Genomic DNA, 23,336 nt, shown 5'->3' on the forward strand with positions numbered 1-23,336 from the left:
GCTTCACTACATCACCTGGTCAGGAGTGAGTAATTTGTGCGCCTACTGTCTTCCTGGGATGTGTAGCCATTTTTCATGCTCCCTCTCCAGAATTGAACCCTGATTCTCCGTTACCCATGGTCATCATGGAAGGGAATCCGTAAGGCACGGGGGAAGTTGTCGGAAGGAAGAGCAGCTCGCTGTGCGGGTAGGTCCTGAAATGGCAGGTGTACCGAAAAAAAACCCTTGCAGGGGAAGGTTGAGGTGACTGGCCTCCAGAGGACACCACAGCCACCCTGCTTCACCACCAACTGCAGCCAAGGCGATGCACTAGGAAGAAGGGTGAGAGTATGAGAGCCTATGCAGCACATCCGTTAGGCTTAGACGTGCCTCTGCCATTGGGGTCCTCAACCCACCAGTGGACAGATGCGGGTATTGGGAAAGGGTGGCTGGCTGTCAGGGTCCACAACGCCTTGGGCAAAAACTGGCTCCTGGGCCTGAGGTGGAAAGCATTTTGGACATGTCCTAACACCACCAACATGTGTGCCGTGTTACACTGTTTCGAAGTACTCCACGAACATGGCAAGTGCTGATGATGCCATCATCAAAGTTACTTTCCCACTTCTATGCTTCTATGAAAAAAACAGGCAATGGTGGTTGAGGTGGTAGCACAGAAGGAAGAGGAACAGGGACCACTCACACCAATATCAGGCCAGTCATTCACAAATGGCTCGAAGGATGGTTTCCTGTACCAACAGCCAGTGGACAGTTTTTGAGGAGGAGGAGGAACTGTTCACAGCAGTGTGACACTCAGTGCAGCTCCTTCATCAATGGAGCGTGACTGGGGGATACAGAGTACCCAGATGATGCACCTATTGCTGAGGACAGCTTGCTGTTGCTTCTGGGCAGTCTGGCGCACAAAAGTGAATACATGCTGCTGTGCCTGTGACAAGTTGTCTGGATTGATACCAGTGCTGATTACTGGTTGGCCACCAGGCTGGATCCCTGATGCAAAGACAATGTACCATCCTTAATTTCTGTCACTGAAGTGGGATAGGAAAAAGTGGCAATATAAGCTCACGCTGGTAGACTCGCTACTGATGACGTTCCCACTTGACAGCAGGGTCTCAGTGGAAGCACAAGGTGGAGGCAGAAGAGGAAGTAGCCAACACAGCTGGGGCACTGGCACCATCTCAGAAGGAGGGGTCAGCATGGTCGAAATAAGGAAAACATTCTTCAGCAAGCCACAACATCCGGCACTGCCATCTAATACGGCAGGACAGAATTTCAACAACATGGTGAAAGAGTACGTGTTACATCTCCACGTACTAAGTGATGAGTCTTCCCCATTTAACTCATGGGTCTCCAAATTGGACACATAGCCTGAGCTTGCCCTTTACGCTTTGGAGGTGTTGGCCTGCCCTGCGGCAAGTGTACTGTCAGAACGTGTGTTTAGCATGGCAGGGTGTGTGATCACAGGCAGGCCCAATGTTGGCAAGATCACATTCCCTAAAAAGAACCAGGCATGGATCCCACAGGACTTGTCCTTACCTTTTGGCTAACCACAGAAGTAGACCAGCCGCACCCATCCATTATTATACTCGCCTCAGTTTGTTCATTCAATTTAATAAATATAAAAACACTGTTGGCTACCTCCTCCACCACTTCTTCCAACTATACAACCATGTCCACCTCCTCTTCCACTTGAATCTCTGCCTCCTGGTTCAATTATTTAATTTTTTTATTCTGTTATTTTAAAGGGGTTAACCCATGAACAAAGTTGACTTTAATCAATTCATATTGGAATAATAATAAGTTCCACAATTAGATGTGTCTAAATAAATGTGCCTGTGCTGAGATAATCTAATAAATGTGCCCCTGCTGTGTACTGTGTAATGGCTGTATCCTACCATGCAGGAACATGGTCTGATCATACCACAGCTCCTGGGCAGGGAAGGAAGCAAAAGAGAATATACAGACATTAATGCGGGGGATCAGGGCCACCATCAGGGCATTACTTCCCTGACTGGCATATGGAGCCTGTCTCATCTGCTCACCGGGCCCCTCCCTACAGGCGCTGCGGCACGTTATAGACGTGTGGGCCCGCGCCCGCATGTCAATAGTTAACAGCCGCCAGCCAATCGGAGGCTGGCAGCTGACTTGAGCCGTAGCGCGCACTTCACCGGCGTCTGACGTCATTGTCAGCTGCCGGCGAGGGCGCGCTTCACCTGCGTGGAGGGAGTGAGCTTCACCCGCCACAGGAGCGCAGCCAGGTAAGAACTCGTGGTTTTGGGGTTTTTTTGAGAGCGTCGATCCACGGGGCCCCGGGGCAGAATGCTGGACACGCTGGGGCAGAGATGCTGGACACACTGGGGCACAGATGCTGGACACACTGGGGCACAGATGCTGGACATACTGGGGGCAGAGATGCTGGACACACTGGGGCAGAAATGCTGGACACACTGGTGCAGAGATGCTGGACACACTGGTGCAGAGATTCTGGACACACTAGGGCAGATATGCTGGACACACTGGGGGCAGAGATGCTGGACACACTGGGGCAGAAATGCTGGAGACACTGAGGGCAGAAATGCTGGAGACACTGGGAGCAGAAATGCTGGAGACACTGGGGGCAGAAATGTTGGAGACACTGGGGCAGAAATGTTGGAGACACTGGGGCAGAATGTAGATACGGGCATGATTGGAGACACTGGGGGCAGGACTGGAGACAGATCGTGCAGGATCATGGGGCAGGATGGATACGATGGAGACAGATGGGGCAGGATGGGGAGATCATATGGGGCAGGATGCGAGAACATATGGCTGGAGCCAGGAATGATACACACTGGGGCCAGGATGGGGGATATTATTACCACAGGGGCTAATTAAGGGATATTATTACTGCAGTGACGTATTTATTTTATTTTTTGAGTATACTGTTTTAAATGGGGGGAGCGGTCCTGTTACTGTGTAGAGTGACACTGTCGCCTTTTTTTCTTCATGGGGTGTAATGTAGAAGTTAGGACAAATTAAGTAATGTGTGCTGCAAGCAGAGCTCGAGATAACTGTATTATTTCCTGTAGAGACAAGTCCTGGCTGGAAGAAGTGACGGCGGTCTGTGCTGGATGAAAGTTGAAGGACTTCACCTAGAGACATCACTGGTGAGTGACCTATACACTGACACTATACACTGTATTCTGTATACAGAGGTCCTGTGTATAATGTCACCAGTGATCACTGTATTACTTATACATTATATACAGAGCTCCTGTGTAGAATATCACCAGTGATTACTGTATTACCTGTACACAGTCACTGTATATTAAGTACAGATCTCCTGTGTATAATGGCACTTATGGTGATGGTATTGTGTTTTTTTTTATTACTGATCAGTATTGTAGTATTCGGTCACTTTGTGGTGGTAACATGTGGTCTGGTCATGGTGCGGTGGTATTTGTCCCTTGTATGTGCTATTTGGTCACTATGTGGTAATAATATGGTGTCTGGTCATGGTGTTGTGGTATTTGTTCCTTGTATGTGATGTTAGTCGATCACTGTGGCGGTAATATGTGGTCTTGACTGGTGTAGTGGTATTTGTTCCTTGTATGTGATATTATTGGTCATTTTAAAAATTGAAAAATTAAATAAAAATATACCTAAATTGTATTGCATATTTTAACAAATATTTAATAGGTTACAGCAGAGTAGGGCCCAGCCAAAAGTGTCTACTGTGTTATGGTGGCAGCATAAAAAATCTTTTGGCCAAAACAAAAGCTGCCAGCTATATGTGTGATCTGGTGATGGGAACTGTTAATGTGTGATATGTGAGAAGTCGAGTTTTTCCAAGAGAGCTGTGGGACTGTGGGCAGTTCGAGGGGTGTAGCATGGAGGCAGGGCTGTGGTGGAGCCTGGGCGGAGTCTCAAGGGGGCGCTTAAAAATTTGCCAGTATGGGGCCCCGAAATATCTAGTGGCAGCCCTGCAAGGGATCACAAATTATTATTTCTTTTGAGGTAATACATTTTTGAAAAACAGGCAAGGAACCTCAGGTTATAGGTTGAACTTGATGGACTTGTCTTCTTTCAACCTTTAAAACTATGAAACAATGACAGCACAGGTGTATTAAACCTTCTATTATAGGTCTGCAGTACCCCAGGTTCCTGGTCATTGCAGTAATATCATTCTCCTCTAGGGGGGAGTGATGTTACGTTTGGAGGCAATAAAGGAGATCTCTTTACCAGGTAACACAAACATACAACACATTTCATACTCCAGTCCACCAGAGGGAGCTATGCTCCTATGTATTAGGGCACTCTTCACACTTAGGTAAAACTGGTGGCCTGGAGAGGAAGTGAGGCAGTTGCTGGCTGCCACAGCACAGGGCCCTGTAACCAGCGTTCTAGACCCCAGTGGAGGCGGAGCAGACCGGCCCCGGAGGGACCGCATCTGAAGCAGGTATGAGGAACAACCCTGCCCCGGTCACTCTCGCAACTGCTCCTGCCACAGCTGCTGACTCTGTTCTAGAGACTGATCTTACCGCGGCCCCTGACTGTGCCCCACTACAGGTTGACGAGTCACTGGTCGGTCCGCTCCCAGCTTAAGAGAAAGTAAAAGAAAGAATGTGACTGTAAACAGTTAACTGTTTGCTGCAAGTTCCTGAATTGACTGTTGCTGTTGTCAAGTTTATTGAACCCAGCCAGGGTTATTCTTTAAAGGGGTCCCTTGTTTAAAGGGATCCTCTGTTTACAGAGTTTAATTTTGCTTCAAGGACATTTGGATCATGGACAGTGAATGGTCCACACACTTTCCATTGCACATAGTTGGCACCCACAAGGTGCACCCTGGTTCTGCCCACTTGCCGGCGTGAGTAGGGCTGGATTTGCTTGTTAAGTTTGCACCTTCTTAAGGGTGCTTCCTACTGGTTTTACAACGGAGGCTTTTACAGAGACTGCCTCCAACAGAGACTGTTGTTAATCTTGTGAGAATTGTTTGCTTTTCAGACCCGAAGAAAAACCCGTTGGTGTGGCAGAATTCCGGGTCAGGATACACGTCTTGTAGCCCGCCCAAGCCCAACATTGGGGGTTCATAACGGGTCCCACACATCATGTCACTTTTGTTGCTAAATTGACTTGATTGTTGATGTGATTGATACTTTGCACTACCTCAGAAAAGGCTCGAGTTTGCCCTTAAAGGGAATGTTCAATTATTGCACTTTGCCAGATTAAAGTTGAGATTAGAATTGTGTTTTACATAGCCGATAGTATGTAGCTAATATTATAGAGTTAAAGTTAGATAGTCTGATATAATGTACTCTGAATAAACTAAAGGAAAATGCAGTGAGCCCGTGGGGGTTGATAGACTGTCTTGCACCTAAATAGAGAGAATAATTGTTTTGCACTTGAAGAAGAGTAATAATAAAGTATTGATTTGCACTTTGAGATTCTACGTTAGTATACCCTGAGAGGGTACTTGCACTTAGTAGATAGTATACCTGTACGGGTAATGGTGTTTCATAGCTAGTTAATAACTGTTTCCTACTTGACTTAAAGTCGTCTGCACAATATAAATATGTTTTTGTTTGCAACGTTCAAGTGTCCTCATCTCCCATAAAGGGAAGCAACAGTTAAATGAATTTGTTTTATAGCATTTTAAAAAATTGCATGTCTTTTGCTAATGTATTGTTGTTTTCTTTTCCCAGTCGCAGAGTACTGGATTTAACGGGGGGAGTGCAGCGCCCCAGGGTCCTGGTCATTGCAGTAATATCATTCTCCTCTACGGGGGAGTGATTTTACATTTGGAGACAATAAAGGAGATCTCTTTACCAGGTAACACAAACATACTCCAGTCCACCAGGGGGAGCTATGCTCCTATTTATTAGGGCACTATTCACATTTAGGTAAAACTGGTGGCCTGGAGAGGAAGTGAGGCAGTTGCTGGCTGAGCTTTGCTCAGGTAGTTGGCCCCTGACAGGGGTGGGAGCCTGTCAGAGGCCTGGACCGAGGGACACGGAGCTGCGCCTGCCCCACGTGCGGCAGTTCCTAAGAAAGGACACGAACAGAGAACTGTATTGTAGAGAGTGAGAAGAAGTCATAGCAAAAGGAATGGATACCAAAAGGAGTTCTGCCCTGCACAGGCTGCCTCCTTCTGAGGCGCAGGATCCCGGTAGCCGGAACACCGAGGGAGCAACAGTCCTTTTATGCCTTGCTCCAGAGACCGGCGGGACAGCTAATTTTACGTTACTGATCCGCCCCATACCCAGGAGGCAAGGTGGCACCCACGAGAGGCCAGGGCATGATACAGTCCCTGTAAAAAGCCTCACACCACCGGTCATACGGGTTGTCCTATCCATCTGGGGGACAGAGAGAGAGACATAACATCATTAACATCTACAACATCTGTGAGGACTTTATGAGAGGCTTAGCAGTAAGGTACTACAACACTGCAGCGCAAGGGAAGGCTACTGATTTCCACCTGGATAAGGGGACTCTGGATTTGCCTCCAAATCGGCCGGACTCTACCTGCCCTGTGATCCAGTGCTCTGGACTGTGGATGCTGAAGCCTTCAGTAAAAGGTAAAGAGACTGCAACATTGTGTCCTCGTTCTTCACTGCGCCTCACACCATCCACCATCTACACACTGGGAAGCCCTGGGGACATACTTCACCTGTGGGAAGGTATACCATCTAGCTGCCATAACATCACCCCAGCGGACCCCTTAGCAGCATCAGTCACCCTGACTGAATACCACAGGTGGCGTCACGAACATTTCCCCTTTAAAGACCTTTCCCCCTTTTACAACGGACGTCCCACGGGCCACGGACCGGGTCAGCCACCGTGACATCCCCCTGAGAACCGAAGGACCCGGTACCGAGAACTCCACTGCCCACGGGGGCACTACAGGTCACCGTTCTTTAATGTTGTGTATTAGGGTTGAGCGAAACGGATCGGTCATTTTCATAAGTCGCCGACTTTTGGCGAAGTTGGGTTTCATGAAACCCTATCCGATCCCTGTGTGGGGTCGGCCACGCGGTCGGCGATCTTCGCGCCAAAGTCGCGTTTCAATGACGCGAAAAGTGGCATTTCTCAGCCAATGAAGGTGGACGCAGAGTGTGGGCAGCGTGATAACATAGGTCCTGGTCCCCACCATCTTAGAGAAGGGCATTGCAGTGATTGGCTTGCTTTCTGCGGCGTCACAGGGGCTATAAAGGGGTATGCACGCCGACCGCCATCTTACTGCTGCCGATCTGAGTATAGGGAGAGGTTGCTGCCGCTTCGTCAGAAGCAGGGATAGCGTTAGGCAGGGTGCATTAGCCCCCAAACCGCTTGTGCTGTAGCGATTTCCACTGTCCAACACCACCTTTTGTTTGCAGGGACAGTGGAGGCAATTTTTTTTTTCATCAGCTCTGTAGCTTATTGGGCTGCCCTAGAAGGCTCCCTGATAGCTGCATTGCTGTTTGTACGCCACTGTGCAAACCAACTGCTTTTTTCATATTACAAATCCTGTTGCTCCTTCCTTTTTGCACAGCTATCTTGTTTGTTTGGCCACACTTTATACTTTTGTGTGCAGCAGAGCAGTCCTTTTTATTGCTGCCTGCCATACTTTTCTGAGATTACTGTAGGGAGATAGTAATTGTAGTACAGTCTCTTTTTTTTTTTGTTTTGTTTTGTTTTGATATATCTCTTCAAGCCACTTTCTGCCACAGAAAATATACTATAATACAGTAGGCCTGATTTATTCACAATTCTCCCAGAAAAAAAATATATAAAACAAGTGGGAGATTAAGAATGGCAAATCTGCATCTGTGCCATTCCTGTCTTTCATTTTGTGCCACAGAAAATATACTCAAATACAGTGGCCCTGATTTCTTCACAATTCTCCCAGAAAAAAAAAATAAAACAAGTGGGAGATTAAGATTGGCAAATCTGCATCTGTACCATTCCTGTCTGTGGCATCTGTCTTTCATTTTGTGCCACAGAAAATATACTCAAATACAGTGGCCCTGATTTCTTCACAATTCTCCCAGAAAAAAATAAAAAGGGGGAGATTTTTATTGGTAGTGTGTGCATCTGTGTCAGTCCTGTTAGTGGCATATCTGTCTGCCACTTAAGCTGTGTACTGTTATACATTGGGCCTGATTTTCCCTGCAGTCTCACCCACCTATTAAGGGAGATATAAATTCACCACAAGTTTGAGTACACCTTGTAACAGGTTTTACAGTAACAAATACCGTTTGTTTGGTTACGTTTTTCAAACAATGAGGAAGTCTGATGGAAGAGGTCGTGGCCGTGGGCGGTCATTGTCAGCTGGTAATGATGGTAGTAGTGGTGGAGCATCAGGTGTTCGTGGGAAAATCAATATAGCACCTATGTCTCGAGTTGTTGAGCCAGCGTCATCGTCTGGCTACACAAGGCCTCGAACGCTCCCTTTTCTGGGAGTAGGAAAACCGCTTTTAAAGCCGGAGCAGCAGGAACAAGTTTTGGCTTTCCTTGATGACTCTGCCTCTAGCTCTTTCGCCTCCTCTTCGGAAAGTGCAAAATTTAAAAGCAGTGCGTCGTTAGTGGATGTTTCCGGTCAGGGACAAGTCGCTTCCTTGTCTTCTTCATCAAGAACAACAGAGAAGGATGCTTCAGGCGACACAACGGGTTACTCCATGGAGCTCTTTACACATACACATACCGTTCCTGGGTTAGAAAGGGAAATTGTTAACAGGCCATGCCGATTTCAAGATGAATCAGACATGGAGTGCACAGATGCACAGCCACAGCCAGATTACTATGCTGTTCCTTTGACTCAGATCAGAACATTGCCCTCGCAGTGTACTGATCCAGAATCTGACCCTGATGAGACTATAGAGCCCCGTCACGAACGCTATAGCACCGGCTTACACGTTGACACAGAGGAAGTTGCACACGACATAGAAGAGGAGGTCATAGATGACCCAATTGTTGACCCCGATTTGCAGCCATTGGGGGAACAGGGTGCAGGCAGCAGTAGCTCTGAAGCGGAGGAGGAGCCGCAGCTGGCATCAACATCGCAACAGGTTCCATCTGCCAGGCCCGTATCTGGCCAAAAACGTGTGGCAAAACCAAAAGCAGTTGCAGGACAGCGTGGCCATCTGGTTAAAGAAGCTCAGTCTGCAATGCCTGAAAAGGTATCCGATAGTAGGAAGAGTGCAGTCTGGCATTTTTTTAAACCACATCCAAATGATAAGCGCAAAGTGATCTGTCAAAAATGTTCAAGTACCTTAAGCAGAGGTCAGAATGTTAAAAATCTAAATACAAGTTGTATGCGTAGACATTTAACCAACATGCACTTGCAAGCCTGGACTAACTACTAGGGTTGAGCGACTTTTACTTTTATAGGATCGGGTTGGGTTTCACGAAACCCGACTTTTTCAAAAGTCTGGTCGAGTGAAATCGGCCGATCCTATAAAAAAGTCGGGTCGGCCGAAACACGAAACCCAATGCAGTGCATTGGGTTTCCAATGGTTCCCAGGGTCTGAAGGAGAGGAAACTCTCCTTCAGGCCCTGGGATCCATATTTAAGTGTAAAATAAAGAATTAAAATAAAAAATATTGATATACTCACCCTCTGACGCGCCCTGGTAGTAACCGGCAGCCTTCCCTCCTTAGAATCAGCGCGTGAAGGGCCTTAGATGACGTCGCGGTTTGTGATTGGTCGCGCGACCGCCCATGTGACCGCTCGCGCGACCAATCACAAGCCGCGACCGAAGGTCCTTCAAGCGCTGATTCTTAGGAAGGAAGGCTGCCGGAAAGAAGCAGGGCGCGTCCGATGGTGAGTATATTCCTATTAGGTATATACTATGGTCGCGCGACCAATCACAAGACCAATCACAAGCCGCGACGTCATCTAAGGCCCTTCACGCGCTGATTCTAAGGAGTACCAGGGCGCGTCAGAGGGTGAGTATAGCAATATTTTTTATTTTAATTCTTTATTTTACACTTAAATATGGATTCCAATACTGATTTCCGATATTGCAAACATATCGGAACTCGGTATCGGAATTCCGATACCAGATTCAGAAGATCGCCAACCTCATGGCCGACCCCACACAGGGGTCGGGTCAGGTTTCATGAAACCCGACTTTGCCAAAAGTCGGCGACTTCTGAAAATGGCCGACCCGTTTTGCTCAACCCTACTAACTACCGAACGTCCCTTAAGGTTGTAGCACCCTCTGCCAATGAAGCTAGTCAGCAACGCTACATCCCTTCCCTCACTGTAAGCCCACCGTTTACCGCACCACCTGCAGTAAATGTGGAGGTTTCGTCGCAAGGCCAAAGCAGTCAGGGAATCACCAGGTTCATGGTAGGAAACACTGTATGTAGGGCACCAGCAAGAATACCATCTCCAACCCTCTCTGTCTGCCATGTCCACCGGCATCCCCGCTAGTTCTCCAGTCCAGCTCACCCTACATGAGACTCTCGTTAGGAAAAGGAAGTACTCATCCTCGCATCCATGTACACAGGGTTTGAACGCCCACATTGCTAGACTAATCTCGTTAGAGATGATGCCCTACCGGTTAGTTGAAAGTGAAGCTTTCAAAGCCCTGATGGACTACGCTGTACCACGCTATGAGCTACCCAGTCGACACTTCTTTTCGAGAAAAGCCATCCCAGCCCTCCACGAGCATGTAAAAGACCGCATCGTCCATGTACTCAGGCAATCTGTGAGTACAAAGGTGCACCTGACAACAGATGCATGGACCAGTAGGCATGGCCAGGGACGTTACGTGTCCATCACGGCACACTGGGTTAATGTGGTGGATGCAGGGTCCACAGGGGACAGCAATATTGGGACAGTTCTGCCTAGCCCACGGTCTAGGAAACAGTTGGCTGTAGGTGTTCGCCCCCCCTCCTCCTCGTCCTCCTGCGGAAGCGAGAGCTCATCCACAGATCGCAGTCGCACGAGCACTCCATCCGCAGCTGCCACTGTTGCACACGAGGTGTCCCATTATGGGACAGCTAGTGGCAAGCCATATCAAAAAAGAAGACAGTGCCACAACGGTCAGTGAAAAATAACTTACAGATTTAATCTGCCATCTGCGGCGACGTTTCGGTACAATGACCTTTATCAAGCACAGTCTGACACATGTTCCAACCACCATTATATACTTCTAGCACCACCCCTCATTACATAATCCACCAATAGGAGTGTAGCACCATAATAGTAAACACAAATGAATACACATAAATACAATTACATATACAGAAAATACATTACAAACACATAGAAAAAATGCTGTATCATCTAACAAAGACATACTAGCCCTGATCGCTAAAAAGCCAAAGAACCAGCCCACTAAAGTGCAATCCAGATCCCCACATAACGATATAAACAAACCACAATCCTCCAATAGATCTACAGCATACACCGTAGCTAGGAAACAAGCCAACCCTCCGAATGATGTCATAACGTCAGTAGTCCAATTAAAAGTCGATCGTAAATCATGTGAACACAGGGGTGGATGAGATTGCTGCGCAAGTCCAGTTCATTCCTGCAATAGATCTCCACTGTGCATGACGGCCACAATATCCAGGACATAGCTCCACCCCCAGAGTGATACCATGGTGACCATCGTCCAATCAGATACTCGGTTGTCCTTCACATGATCGCAGGAGTAGCACAAATAACTATGCAAGTCCAATTCAATCTCCCGTGTATAACATAGACAACTTCCAAAAAGGAGTCCGCAAGTGTAACAACACTGCGCAGATTCACCATCTTCCAACAACGGTTGCTTGATCAGCTATACAGGGACAGTAACATCCATGTCCCACAGGGCTTCCATGTGCTGGCGATTGTAGATACTCCTCCAAAGTATATGGCAATCCGGCAGTATAAAAGTCTATTAATTCAAAACTGAGACTCATGAAATAATTAGGAATAAAACAACTGTATACATTATAGCACAATTCCCTTCAGCATTATATCTAAACTGTAACAACCCTGCGCAGATTCACCATCTTCCAACAACGGTTGCTTGATCAACTATACAGGGACAATAACATCCGTGTCCCACAGGGCTTCCATGCGCTGGCGATTGTAAATACTCCTCCAAAGTATATGGCAATCCGGCAGTATAAAGGTCTATTAATTCAAAACTGAGACTCATGAAATAATTAGGAATAAGACAGCTGCATACCATACTGCACAATTCCCTTAAACATAATATCTAAACTGTAGCACAACATATCAGCACATATACCCCAGACCTAACCCACCAAAATCTGTTGACAATAATTCAGAATATCTGCATCATATAAAGTAGAGTCTTCCAACTCACAATAGAACTCTCCATATATGCTAATTGGCCTCCCTAGTATAAGCCAGGCATAGTGAACTACAGAAGTGCACCATACATGGCCACACCAAAGAGTACAATGGCTCCCCTCAAAAAAAGGACAAATTATACAAAAACGAACACAGAATATTAAATATCGGGGGAATTGTCAACCATATTTATGACAACGCACTCAAATAGCTGGTCTGATGGGGCCCATCATTGTTAGCACAGATACATCATATACATATAAAATAACAAAACTTATCTAAATATAACAAATATATATAACAGATTTGGTTAAAAACAATATACCCGAAGAGTACTGCAGAAAATATAAAAAGATCACTAGAGACAACAACTTTGTTGATACTCCAAGTTCATCCCCCTAGGGTGTAGGGTATCCAGCTCAAAAATCCATCTTAATTCCTTCCTTTGCTAGAATTATTTCGGATGCTGGAACGGACAATTCATTTTTGAACCAGCCTTCTCCTGTGATGTTGAAAAACAGATGGGAGATTGAGAATAAAAAACTTATTTCATTAGAATTGCATGCTGGGACATTGGTGGAATACTACAAGGCAAAGAGAATCCCGAGGGGATTGAGGCCTAACCTGAGACCCACCTTAATGCCAAATAACACCCAATTTTGTGCCAAGTTTGAGGCCATTGGTAACAAATATGCATTTGACATCATGCTGCTCAATATAGAGTTTTTAAAGAAGGAAACTGAGTCTCTTAAAACTAAGGTGGAAGAGATTAAGAATAGTCTCTTACCATTAGTTTCCACTACGGACTTTGGCTCAATTAACTCTAAGATCGAAGAGAACCTTTTGAAATATCGGACCGGATTGGAAGATACTAAGAGGTCCAAGTGGTTTAGAGATCTTGAGGACTACAACAATGGCAGAATATATGGCTGGCAATTTAGGAATTCTTTACCTAATAAAATGAAGTCGGGCTCTGGGCGGTCCAAAAATCACCCTAAGAGGTGGAGAAGACCTCAGAAACAATCAGCCCCACAGAACTCATTTGGGTTCACAGGTGGGGAATCGGATTCCACGGATGATGGTGTTGCTGCAAGTATTGGTCCTGTTGGTTTTTTAGCCAAAGAGGCGGGACCTATATCCCAAGAAAGCGCAGTGGCCACAGGGGTGGCAGGAGACATAAGAAAAGGGAGCCAAGGCTTGACAACGAGATCCAAGGGGAGGACGAAATGAATGCTCCGACATCTCTGGTGGTAAATATATCTTCACTTTCCCTCTCGGATATCCAGATTAGGCTTCTGTCTAAGGGATTATCGTTTTGCCCTACCAGTCGGATTGACTGGTTTACTCTAGATAATGATTTGTTCTCTTTCTTTAGACGGTTGAAACTGACTTTGTTTTTTTCAGGTAAGGAGGGCTTTGTGTCCTCGACTCCATGAGAGGGCTTTTCACTCAGCAAATTGGGTCTCTACAACAAGAGTGATTTTGTTCCTCCAGAACATGACCCTGTTGTTGAGACATTTTCTAAATTTATTAAGGCTGATATAGCCAAATTGAGGAAAAGTAATTTGAAATTTGGTAAATCCAATTTAACGTTTGCTGAGCGTAAGGAGATTGGAGCACTGAGGAGGAACAAATCCATCACCATCAAGCCAGCCGATAAAGGCGGGGCTTTGGTGGTGATGGATACTTCACAGTATGTCAGTGAGATAAGGTCACAACTTTCTGATGGTAATATCTATGAGAAGCTACGTGTGAATCCTGTTCAGGAATTTAAATTGGAGTTGGAGGCAATCATTGATGAGGCCTTGAGTATGGGCATTATTGATGTCAAATTGGCAGAGTATCTGAAGGTTGAGCATCCGGTAGTCCCTATATTATATACCTTACCTAAGATCCATAAGGATTTGCTGAGACCTCCTGGCCGACCGATTGTGTCGGGCAGGGGGTCTCTGAGTAATAAGGTGGCTATTTTTCTTGATCGGCTGCTGAGGGATTTTGCTGTGTCTACTCCTTCATATGTAAGGGACACTAGTGATTTCATCAAGTCCCTTGAAGGAATACATGTGGTTGATTCCACGTGGTTGGTTTCCTTTGATGCGTCTTCCCTTTACACTTCCATCGAACATGCCAGGGGTTTGTATGCCGTCGGTGTGGCGCTCGCCGGCTCAGACATGGCCCCGAGCTGTATGCGGTTCATCCTGGCGCTGCTGGAGTTCATCCTGGGGAGAAATTTTTTTCTCTTCGGTGATGACTACTTCCTGCAGCGCCGCGGGACGGCCATGGGGTCCAATGTGGCCCCCACATATGCTAATATCTATATGGCCGTTCTGGAGGATGAATACGTATACAGTTCACGTTTTTGGTGCCATGTCAGGGGTTGGCGACGCTACATCGACGACATTTTCCTGGTATGGGATGGGGATAGGGATGAGCTCGAATCCTTTCTTCTCCATCTGAATAGTGTCCACCCTGGCCTTGGTTTTACCATGGAGTGTTCTCGGGACAGGATCCAGTTTCTTGATACTTGTGTCTACAAAACTGGGGGTTGTTTACATACTGATTTATATGTTAAGGAAATGGATAGGAACAATCTTCTTTACTTCTCCAGTGAGCATCCACGCAGGATGATTGAGTCCTTGCCTTGGAGTCAGCTGTTGAGGGTGAGGAGGATTGTTTCCTGTGAAAACTCTGTTGACGATAGATTGGAGGAAATGTGTTGTAAATTTTTATCAAGGGGTTATCCTAGGGTTGACCTTGAGAAATATAAGCAGCGGGCTTTGGTTACTAGACGTGAAGATCTTTTGGTTCCGAAGGAAAAGATTGATGTAAATAAAAGAATCCCATTTGTGAGTACGTATAATGGCATGAGTTCAAGGGCCTCGGGTATTATACTGACACATTGGTCCCTGCTGAACAAGGGTCATTCTAATGTTGTTGAGTTTCAAACACCTCCGTTATTTTCATATAGGAGGAATAAGAACTTGAAGGATGAACTAGTTTCTTCTGATATTGGCAGCTCAAAAAGAGATTTGCAGACGACACTGAGCCAACCTAGTCTTGGCAATTTTCCGTGTTTGGGTTGTGCTAGCTGCAGTAACATGCTCAAGGGGGCTTTTTTCTGTCACCCCTATACCGGTAAAAGATATGATACTAAGAGACGGTATACATGTAGGAGCAGTTATGTTGTGTATGTCCTGACCTGCCCTTGTGGTCTCTTCTATGTTGGGGAGACCACAATGGAGGTCAGGGCGAGAATTGGCAAGCACAAAAGCACGATTAGAACAAAGCTGTTGGATTTACCTGTTCCGAGACACTTTCATGATAAGGGACATTCGGTCAATCAACTAAGGTATAGGGTGATTGATGATGTACCAGTGATGCGCCGGGGTGGTGATCGCATTACCCTTTTGTAAAGGAAGGAATTAAGATGGATTTTTGAGCTGGATACCTTACACCCTAGAGCAGTGATTTTCAACCTTTTTTGAGCCGCGGCACACTTTTTATACTTAAAAAATCCCGGGGCACACCACCAACCAAAATGGCACAAAATGACACTAAAACAGTACATATTATACATATAGTTAATAATATAGATTCTAAATGTATTTATACTCACTCAGTGTGAAACCTGGGCCTGTTTCGATAAACACAAAAGGGATATCCTGGCAGGAATGGTGGAAAGACCCACACGAAGCTCTTCCTCAACAGTTCTCAGTCTCTCCCTGTTTTTAGTTTTTATCGCAGTCAAGCTTGAGAAGCCCAGCTCACATAGATATGTGGTCGAAAATGGGAGCAATGTCAAAATAGCTTTGTTGGCCAGAATGGGGAACTCCTTGGCAACAGATAACCAAAAACTGTCCAAAGGAAGATCAGCAAACTTTAGCTTTAAACCGCGATCTTGCTTCAGTTCAATGAGTTCCTCTTGCTCCTTTAAAGTCATGTCCTTTCCAGCAATGGATAATGAGCTGTATGGGCCCCTAACCCAGTCAAGGCATTCTGTGAAGGTTGAAGAGAAATAAAACGATAACTTCTCCTCAAGAGTTTTCAAATGTCTGCCAATCACCTCGCACATTGCAGCAGTATTGTCATCATGCAGTTTCTCGGTGAGCGGGAACATCTGAAGGTTGCCACCCTGCACATGTTGCTGCCAGAGCTGCACCTTTAAACGGAATCCGTTAATTTTATCAGTGCTTGTAAGCAGGTTTTCATTTCGGCCTTGCATCCGTGTGTTTAGTTCATTCAGATATTGAAATATATCAGCCAGGTATGCCAGCTTTGCACACCACTGATCACTTGCAAGCAGCTTTGAATAATCGGACCTCTCGTTTGTCAGAAATATTTTAAGTTCCTCTCGCAACTCATACACACGGGCCAGCACTTTGCCGCGTGACAGCCACCTGACCTCCGTGTGGAGCAATAAGATTTTATGTTCCGCTCCCATTTCTGTACACAAAGACGCAAATAAGCGACATCTCAAAGGTCACGTCTTCACAAAGTTCACTATGCGCACAACATCATCCAACACAGGAGCTAGATCTGCTGGTAAGGTCTTTGCAACGAGGGCCTCACGGTGCAAGAAACAGTGGGTAACAAGAACATCTGGGTTTCTTTCTTTAACCCTACTTACAAAGCCTTTGATGCGCCCGACCATGGCTGCAGCTCCATCAGTGCAGACACCTGTGCAGTTTTCCCATGTAAGCCCACTTTTATCAAGATATTCCGATGTGACCTGGAATATTACCTCTGCTGTTGATTTTTCTGGCAGTGCCTTGCAAAATAGGAAGTTTTCTGTAATGGCTTCTCCATCCACAAAACGCACATTGGCCAACAGCTGACAATGTCCACTGATATCCGTCGACTCATCAAGTTGCAAGGCAAATTACTTACTGATGCGCACTTTTTCCAAAACAACTGTTTCAATGTCCGCAGACATGTCATCAATCCGTCTGGCAATTGTGTTATCAGAGAGAGGCACTTTAGCTATCTCTTTGGCTGCGTCAGGGCCAAGCATCTCATTTACAATAGCTTTACAAGCTGGCAGTATTAATGTTTCTGCCACAGTGTGGGACTTTTTTGATTTAGCTATGAGTTCAGCAACAAGGTAGCTAGCTTTGAGGGCTCTCTCATTTACCTTTGTGCTTTTTCTCAAAAAAGTTGCCCCTTTCTCATTGTTTGTACGTAAGCGTACAAAATACTCCATCGGCTTGTTTTGAACGGAAGGGTGTTTCGTTTGCAGATGGCGTTTAAGCTTGCTTGGCACCATGGCGCTATTGGATAGCTTCTCACCACACACCAAGCACAGTGGTGTTGGTGCTGTCGCATCCCCAGTGAAAGTAAATCCAAATGAAAGATAGCTTTCACTGTATTGCCTTGAGCTCACCGTCTTGTCTTTTTTCTTTTGTCGACCTCTCTTACTAGGGCCTTCATCTGGGCTAGAATTGTGTCCAGGGTCCTGTTCGGCATTTGCCTTTTCCATTCTCAAATACTTCTCCATCACTGCTGAGATAGTGTGCGCAGCCACACACTAAAATAGAAGAGTATTACATTATATCTGGCACACTTAAAGGAACTCTGCCAGGCATATTTCACTCTTGAGCGCTTAAAAAGCAGCTCTTGTGGTGATAAGAAGCTGATTTAAACCCCCCAAGAGTGAACTCCGTGAGAGCTGTATGTGTGGAATAATAACTTATATTACTACGGTCTGCATTTCCTGCTTGAATTGACACTAGTGACGTAGCACTCAGCTTTCTCTATAAGTAGAATAGAGCCGGCTGCAAAGTGCTACGCCACTAGAGTCACTTCAAGCAGGACATGACTGCTGAAGACCGGCAAAATATAAGTTATTATTCCATACATACAGCTCTCACGGAGTTCACTCTTGGGAGTTTTAAATCAGCTTCTTATCACCACAAGAGCTGCTTTTTAAGCCCTCAAGAGTGGGGTTGAGCGAAACGGGTCGTTCATTTTCAAAAGTCGCCGACTTTTGGCAAAGTCGGGTTTCATGAAACCCGATCCGACCCCTGTGCGGGGTCGGCCATGCGGTACGCGACTTTCGTGCCAAAGTCGCGTTTCAATGACGCGAAAAGCGCCATTTCTCAGCCAATGAAGGTAAACGCAGAGTGTGGGCAGCGTGATGACATAGGTCCTGGTCCCCACCATCTTAGAGAAGGGCATTGCAGTGATTGGCTTGCTGTCTGCGGCGTCACAGGGGCTATAAAGGGGAGTTCCCGCCGACCGCCATGTTACTGCTGCTGATCTGAGCTTAGGGAGAGGTTGCTGCCGCTTCGTCAGAAGCAGGGATAGCGTTAGGCAGGGTCCATTAACCACCAAACCGCTTGTGCTGTAGCGATTTCCACTGCCCAACACCACCTTCGGTGTGCAGGGACAGTGGAAGCTACATTTTTTTTTTTTTTCCCCTCAGCGCTGTAGCTCATTGGGCTGCCCTAGAAGGCTCCCTGATAGCTGCATTGCTGTGTGTACGCCGCTGTGCAAACCAACTGCTTTTTTCAAAGCACAAATCCTCTTGTTCCTTCCTTTCTGCACAGCTATCTTTTTGGTTTGTACACACTTTTTATTTAATTTGTGCATCAGTCCACTCCTTATTGCTGCCTGCCATACCTGGCTGAGATTACTGCAGGGAGATAGTAATTGAAGGACACTCCCTGTTTTTTTTTTTTTTTTTGTGGGAGATTAAGATTGACATTTCTGCTAGAGTGCCATCCCTGTCTGTGTCATCTCTCACTCAGTGGGCCATAGAAAGCCTATTTATTTTTTTGCTTGATTTTGGTTCTAAAATCTACCTGAAAAAATCACTACATCAATCAGTGGGAGAAAAATATTGGCCTCAGGGCTTGTGTGCCACTCCTGACTCCTGTGTGCATCATCACTCACTCAGTGGGCCATAGAAAGCCCATTTTTTTTTTTTTTTTGCTTTATTTGGGTTCTAAATTCTACCTGAAAAAATCAATAAATCAATCAGTGGGAGATTAATATTGGCCTTTAGGCTTGTGTGCCAGTCCTAAGCGTGCCATCTCTCTCTGTCTCTCAGATAGTGGGCCATAGAAAGCCTATTTATTATTTTTTTTATTGGGTTTATAAATTTTCCCTGGAACAAAAAAAAAAAAGTGGGAGATAAATATTGGCCTCTGGGCTTGTGTGCCACTCCTGACTCCTGTGTGCGTCATCTCTCACTCAGTGGGCCATAGAAAGCCTTTTTTTGTTTTATTTGTTTTCTAAATTCTCCCTGAAAAAATCATTTTATTTTCTTTGGTTTCTAAATTCTTCCTGAAAAAATCATTTTATTCTATTTTTTTTTTCCTAAAGTCTCCCTGAAAAAAAGAAAAAAAAATCAAATCAGTGGGAGATTAATATTTACATTTGTGCTTCAGTGACAGTCCTGCGTGTGTGGCATCTCTCTCATTTGTTGCCACCAACAACAGAGTGTGTAACATTGTGCCTGATTTTCGTTGTGGTCTCACTCACCTGTAAAGGGGTAGCTAAATCATACTGAAGTTATAGCTCACCGTGTAATTTGTGTGACAGCAACAAATACCGTTAGTTTGTTTACGTTTTTAAAACAATGAGGAAGTATGGTGGAAGAGGTCGTGGCCGGGGGCGTTCATTGTCAGCTGGTAATGAGGGTAGTGGTAGTGGTGGAGCATCAGCTGGTCGTGGGAAAAAAAATATTGCACCCAAGTCTGGAGCTGTGGAGCCAGGTTCGTCGTCTGGCTACACAAGGCCTCGAACGCTCCCTTTTCTGGGAGTAGGAAAACCGCTTTTAAAGCCGGAGCAGCAAGAGCAAGTTTTGGCTTATCTTGCTGACTCAGCCTCTAGCTCTTTTGCCTCCTCTCGTGAAACTGGTAAATGTCAAAGCAGCGCGTCGTTAGTGGATGTTCACGGTCAGGGACAAGTCGCTTCCTTGTCCTCTTCAGCAAAAACAACAACAGAGAAGAATGCAGCAGGCGACACAACGGGTTACTCCATGGAGCTCTTTACACATACCGTCCCTGGCTTAGAAAGTGAAGCAGTTAACAGTCCATGCCCATTACAAGTTGAATCTGACATGGAGTGCACTGATGCACAGCCACAGCCAGACTACTATGCTGTTCCTTTGACTCAGACCACAACATTGCCCTCGCAGGGTGCTGATCAAGAATCAGACCCTGATGAGACTATGTTGCCCCATCACGAACGCTATACCACCGACCGACACGGTGACACAGACAAAGTTGCACACGAGCTACAAGAAGAGGTAATAGATGACCCAGTTCTTGACCCCGATTGGCAGCCATTGGGGGAACAGGGTGCAGGCGGCAGCAGTTCTGAAGCGGAGGAGGAGGGGCCGCAGCAGGCATCAACATCGCAACAGGTTCCATCTGCCGGGCCCGTATCTTGCCCAAAACGCGTGGCAAAGCTAAAACCTGTTGGAGGACAGCGTGGCCATCCGGTTAAAGCTCAGTCTGCAATGCCTGAAAAGGTATCCGATGCTAGAAAGAGTGCAGTCTGGCATTTTTTTAAACAACATCCAATTGATCAGCGCAAAGTCATCTGTCAAAAATGTTCAACTACCTTAAGCAGAGGACAGAATCTGAAAAGTCTCAATACAAGTTGCATGCATAGACATTTAACCACCATGCATTTGCAAGCCTGGACTAACTACCAAACGTCCCTTAAGGTTGTAGCACCCTCGGCAAATGAAGCTAGTCAGCAACGCAACATCCCTTCCGGCAGTGTAGGGCCACCATTTTCCGCACCACCTGCAGTATCTGTGCAGGTTTCTTTGCCAGGCCAAAGCCGTCAGGGTCAGGGAATCACCAGTTTCGTAGTAGGAAACACTGCATCTAGGGCACCGGTGGCAACAATACCATCTCCCACCGTCTCTGTCTGCCATGTCCACCGGCACCCCCGCTAGTTCCACGATCTCCAGCTCTCCAGTCCAGCTCACCCTACATGAGACTATGGTTAGAAAAAGGAAGTACTTAGCCTCGCATCCGCGTACACAGGGTTTGAACGCACACATAGCTAGACTAATCTCGTTAGAGATTATGCCCTACCGGTTAGTTGAAAGCGAAGCTTTCAAAGCCCTGATGGACTACGCTGTACCACGCTACGAGCTACCCAGTCGACACTTTTTTTCCAGAAAAGCCATCCCAGCCCTCCACCAGCATGTTAAAGAGCGCATCGTCCATGCACTCAGGCAATCTGTGAGCACAAAGGTGCACCTGACAACAGATGCATGGACCAGTAGGCATGGCCAGGGACGTTACGTGTCCATCAAGGCACACTGGGTAAATGTGGTGGATGCAGGGTCCACAGGGGACAGCAAGTTTGGGACAGTTCTGCCTAGCCCACGGTCTAGGAAACAATTGGCTGTAGCCGTTCGCACCCCCTCCTCCTCCTCTTCGTCCTCCTGCAGAAGCGAGAGCTCGTCCACAGACCGCAGTCGCACAACCACTCCATCCGCAGCTGCCACTGTTGCACACCAGGTCTCCCATTATGGGGCAGCTACTGGCAAACGTCAGCAGGCTGTATTGGCTATGAAGTGTTTGGGCGACAACAGACACACCGCTGAAGTTCTGTCCGAGTTCTTGCAGAAAGAAACGCAGTCGTGGCTGGGCACTGTAGATCTTGAGGCAGGCAAGGTAGTGAGTGATAACGGAAGGAATTTCATGGCTGCCATCTCCCTTTCCCAACTGAAACACATTCCTTGCCTGGCTCACACCTTAAACCTGGTGGTGCAGTGCTTCCTGAAAAGTTATCCGGGTTATCCGACCTGCTCCTCAAAGTGCGTGGACTTTGCTCACATATCCGCCGTTCGCCCGTACACTCCAGCCGTATGCAGACCTTTCAGCGTTCTTTGAACCTTCCCCAGCATCGCCTAATCATAGACGTTGCAACAAGGTGGAACTCAACACTGCACATGCTTCAGAGACTGTGTGAACAGAGGCGGGCTGTTATGTTTTTGTGGGAGGATACACATACACGGGCAGGCAGTAGGATGGCAGACATGGAGTTGTCAGGTGTGCAGTGGTCGAAGATTCAAGACATGTGTCAAGTCCTTCAGTGTTTTGAGGAATGCACACGGCTGGTTAGTGCAGACAACGCCATAATAAGCATGAGCATCCCCCTAATGCGTCTGCTGATGCAAAGTTTGACGCACATAAAGGATCAGGCGTCTGCAGCTGAGGAAGAGGAAAGCCTTGATGACAGTCAGCCATTGTCTGGCCAGGGCAGTGTACAGGACGAGGTAGCGGGCGAAGAGGAGGAGGAGGACGAGGAGGATGATGGGGATGATTATATTTTTAATGAGGAAGCTTTTCCGGGGCCACTGGAAATTGGTGGCGCGGCAAGGCCGGGTTCTGGTTTTTTGAGGGACACAAGTGACGTTGATTTGCCTGAAACTGCCCCTCAACCAAGCACAACCGCAGATTTGAGAACTGGAACTTTGGCCCACATGGCGGATTATGCCTTGCGTATCCTCAAAAGGGACACACGCATAACTAAAATGATGAATGATGACGATTACTGGTTGGCCTGCCTCCTTGATCCTCGCTATAAAGGCAAATTGCAAAATATAATGCCACATGAGAACTTGGAACTAATATTAGCAACCAAACAATCAACTCTTGTTGACCGTTTGCTTCTGGCATTCCCTGCACACAGCGCCCGTGATCGTTCTCACACGAGCTGCAGGGGCCAGCAGACCAGAGGAGTTAGAGGGGCAGAAATCAGAAGTGGCGTTGGCCAGAGGGGTTTTCTGACCAGGTTGTGGAGTGATTTTGCTATGACCGCAGACAGGACAGGTACTGCAGCATCAATTCAAAGTGACAGGAGACAACATTTGTCCAGTATGGTTACAAACTATTTTTCATCCCTTATCGATGTTCTCCCTCAACCGTCATTCCCATTTCATTACTGGGCATCAAAATTAGACACCTGGCCAGAATTGGCAGAATATGCATTGCAGGAGCTTGCTTGCCCGGCAGCTAGTGTCCTATCAGAAAGAGTATTCAGTGCTGCAGGTTCAATACTAACAGAAAAAAGGACTCGTCTGGCTACCCAAAATGTAG

At 46.5% G+C, this 23,336-nt stretch overlaps 1 protein-coding gene across 1 annotated transcript; it reads right to left on the minus strand.

Moving 5' to 3' along the window:
* Nucleotides 1-15,883: 15,883 nt before the first annotated feature.
* Nucleotides 15,884-17,761, minus strand: LOC138656987 (SCAN domain-containing protein 3-like). Its single transcript, XM_069744432.1, has 2 exons — nt 17,155-17,761; nt 15,884-16,710 (listed from the first exon to the last, which is right to left on the minus strand). Exons 1-2 carry the CDS (start codon nt 17,759-17,761, stop codon nt 15,884-15,886), a joined length of 1,434 nt encoding a protein of 477 aa, XP_069600533.1.
* Nucleotides 17,762-23,336: the final 5,575 nt, after the last annotated feature.

Source organism: Ranitomeya imitator, chromosome 1, assembly GCF_032444005.1.
Source record: "Ranitomeya imitator isolate aRanImi1 chromosome 1, aRanImi1.pri, whole genome shotgun sequence".
NCBI lineage: Eukaryota > Metazoa > Chordata > Amphibia > Anura > Dendrobatidae > Ranitomeya > Ranitomeya imitator.

What these genes read in the sequence shown, in the direction of transcription:
- LOC138656987 (XM_069744432.1), bottom strand. Translation starts at nt 17,761, where the DNA reads ATGGAGAAGTATTTGAGAATGGAAAAGGCAAATGCCGAACAGGACCCT. An exon ending in TTTGGAAAAAGTGCGCATCA is followed by an intron (nt 16,711 to 17,154) that starts GTAAGTAATTTG and finishes CTTTGTGTACAG; the next exon opens with AAATGGGAGCGGAACATAAA.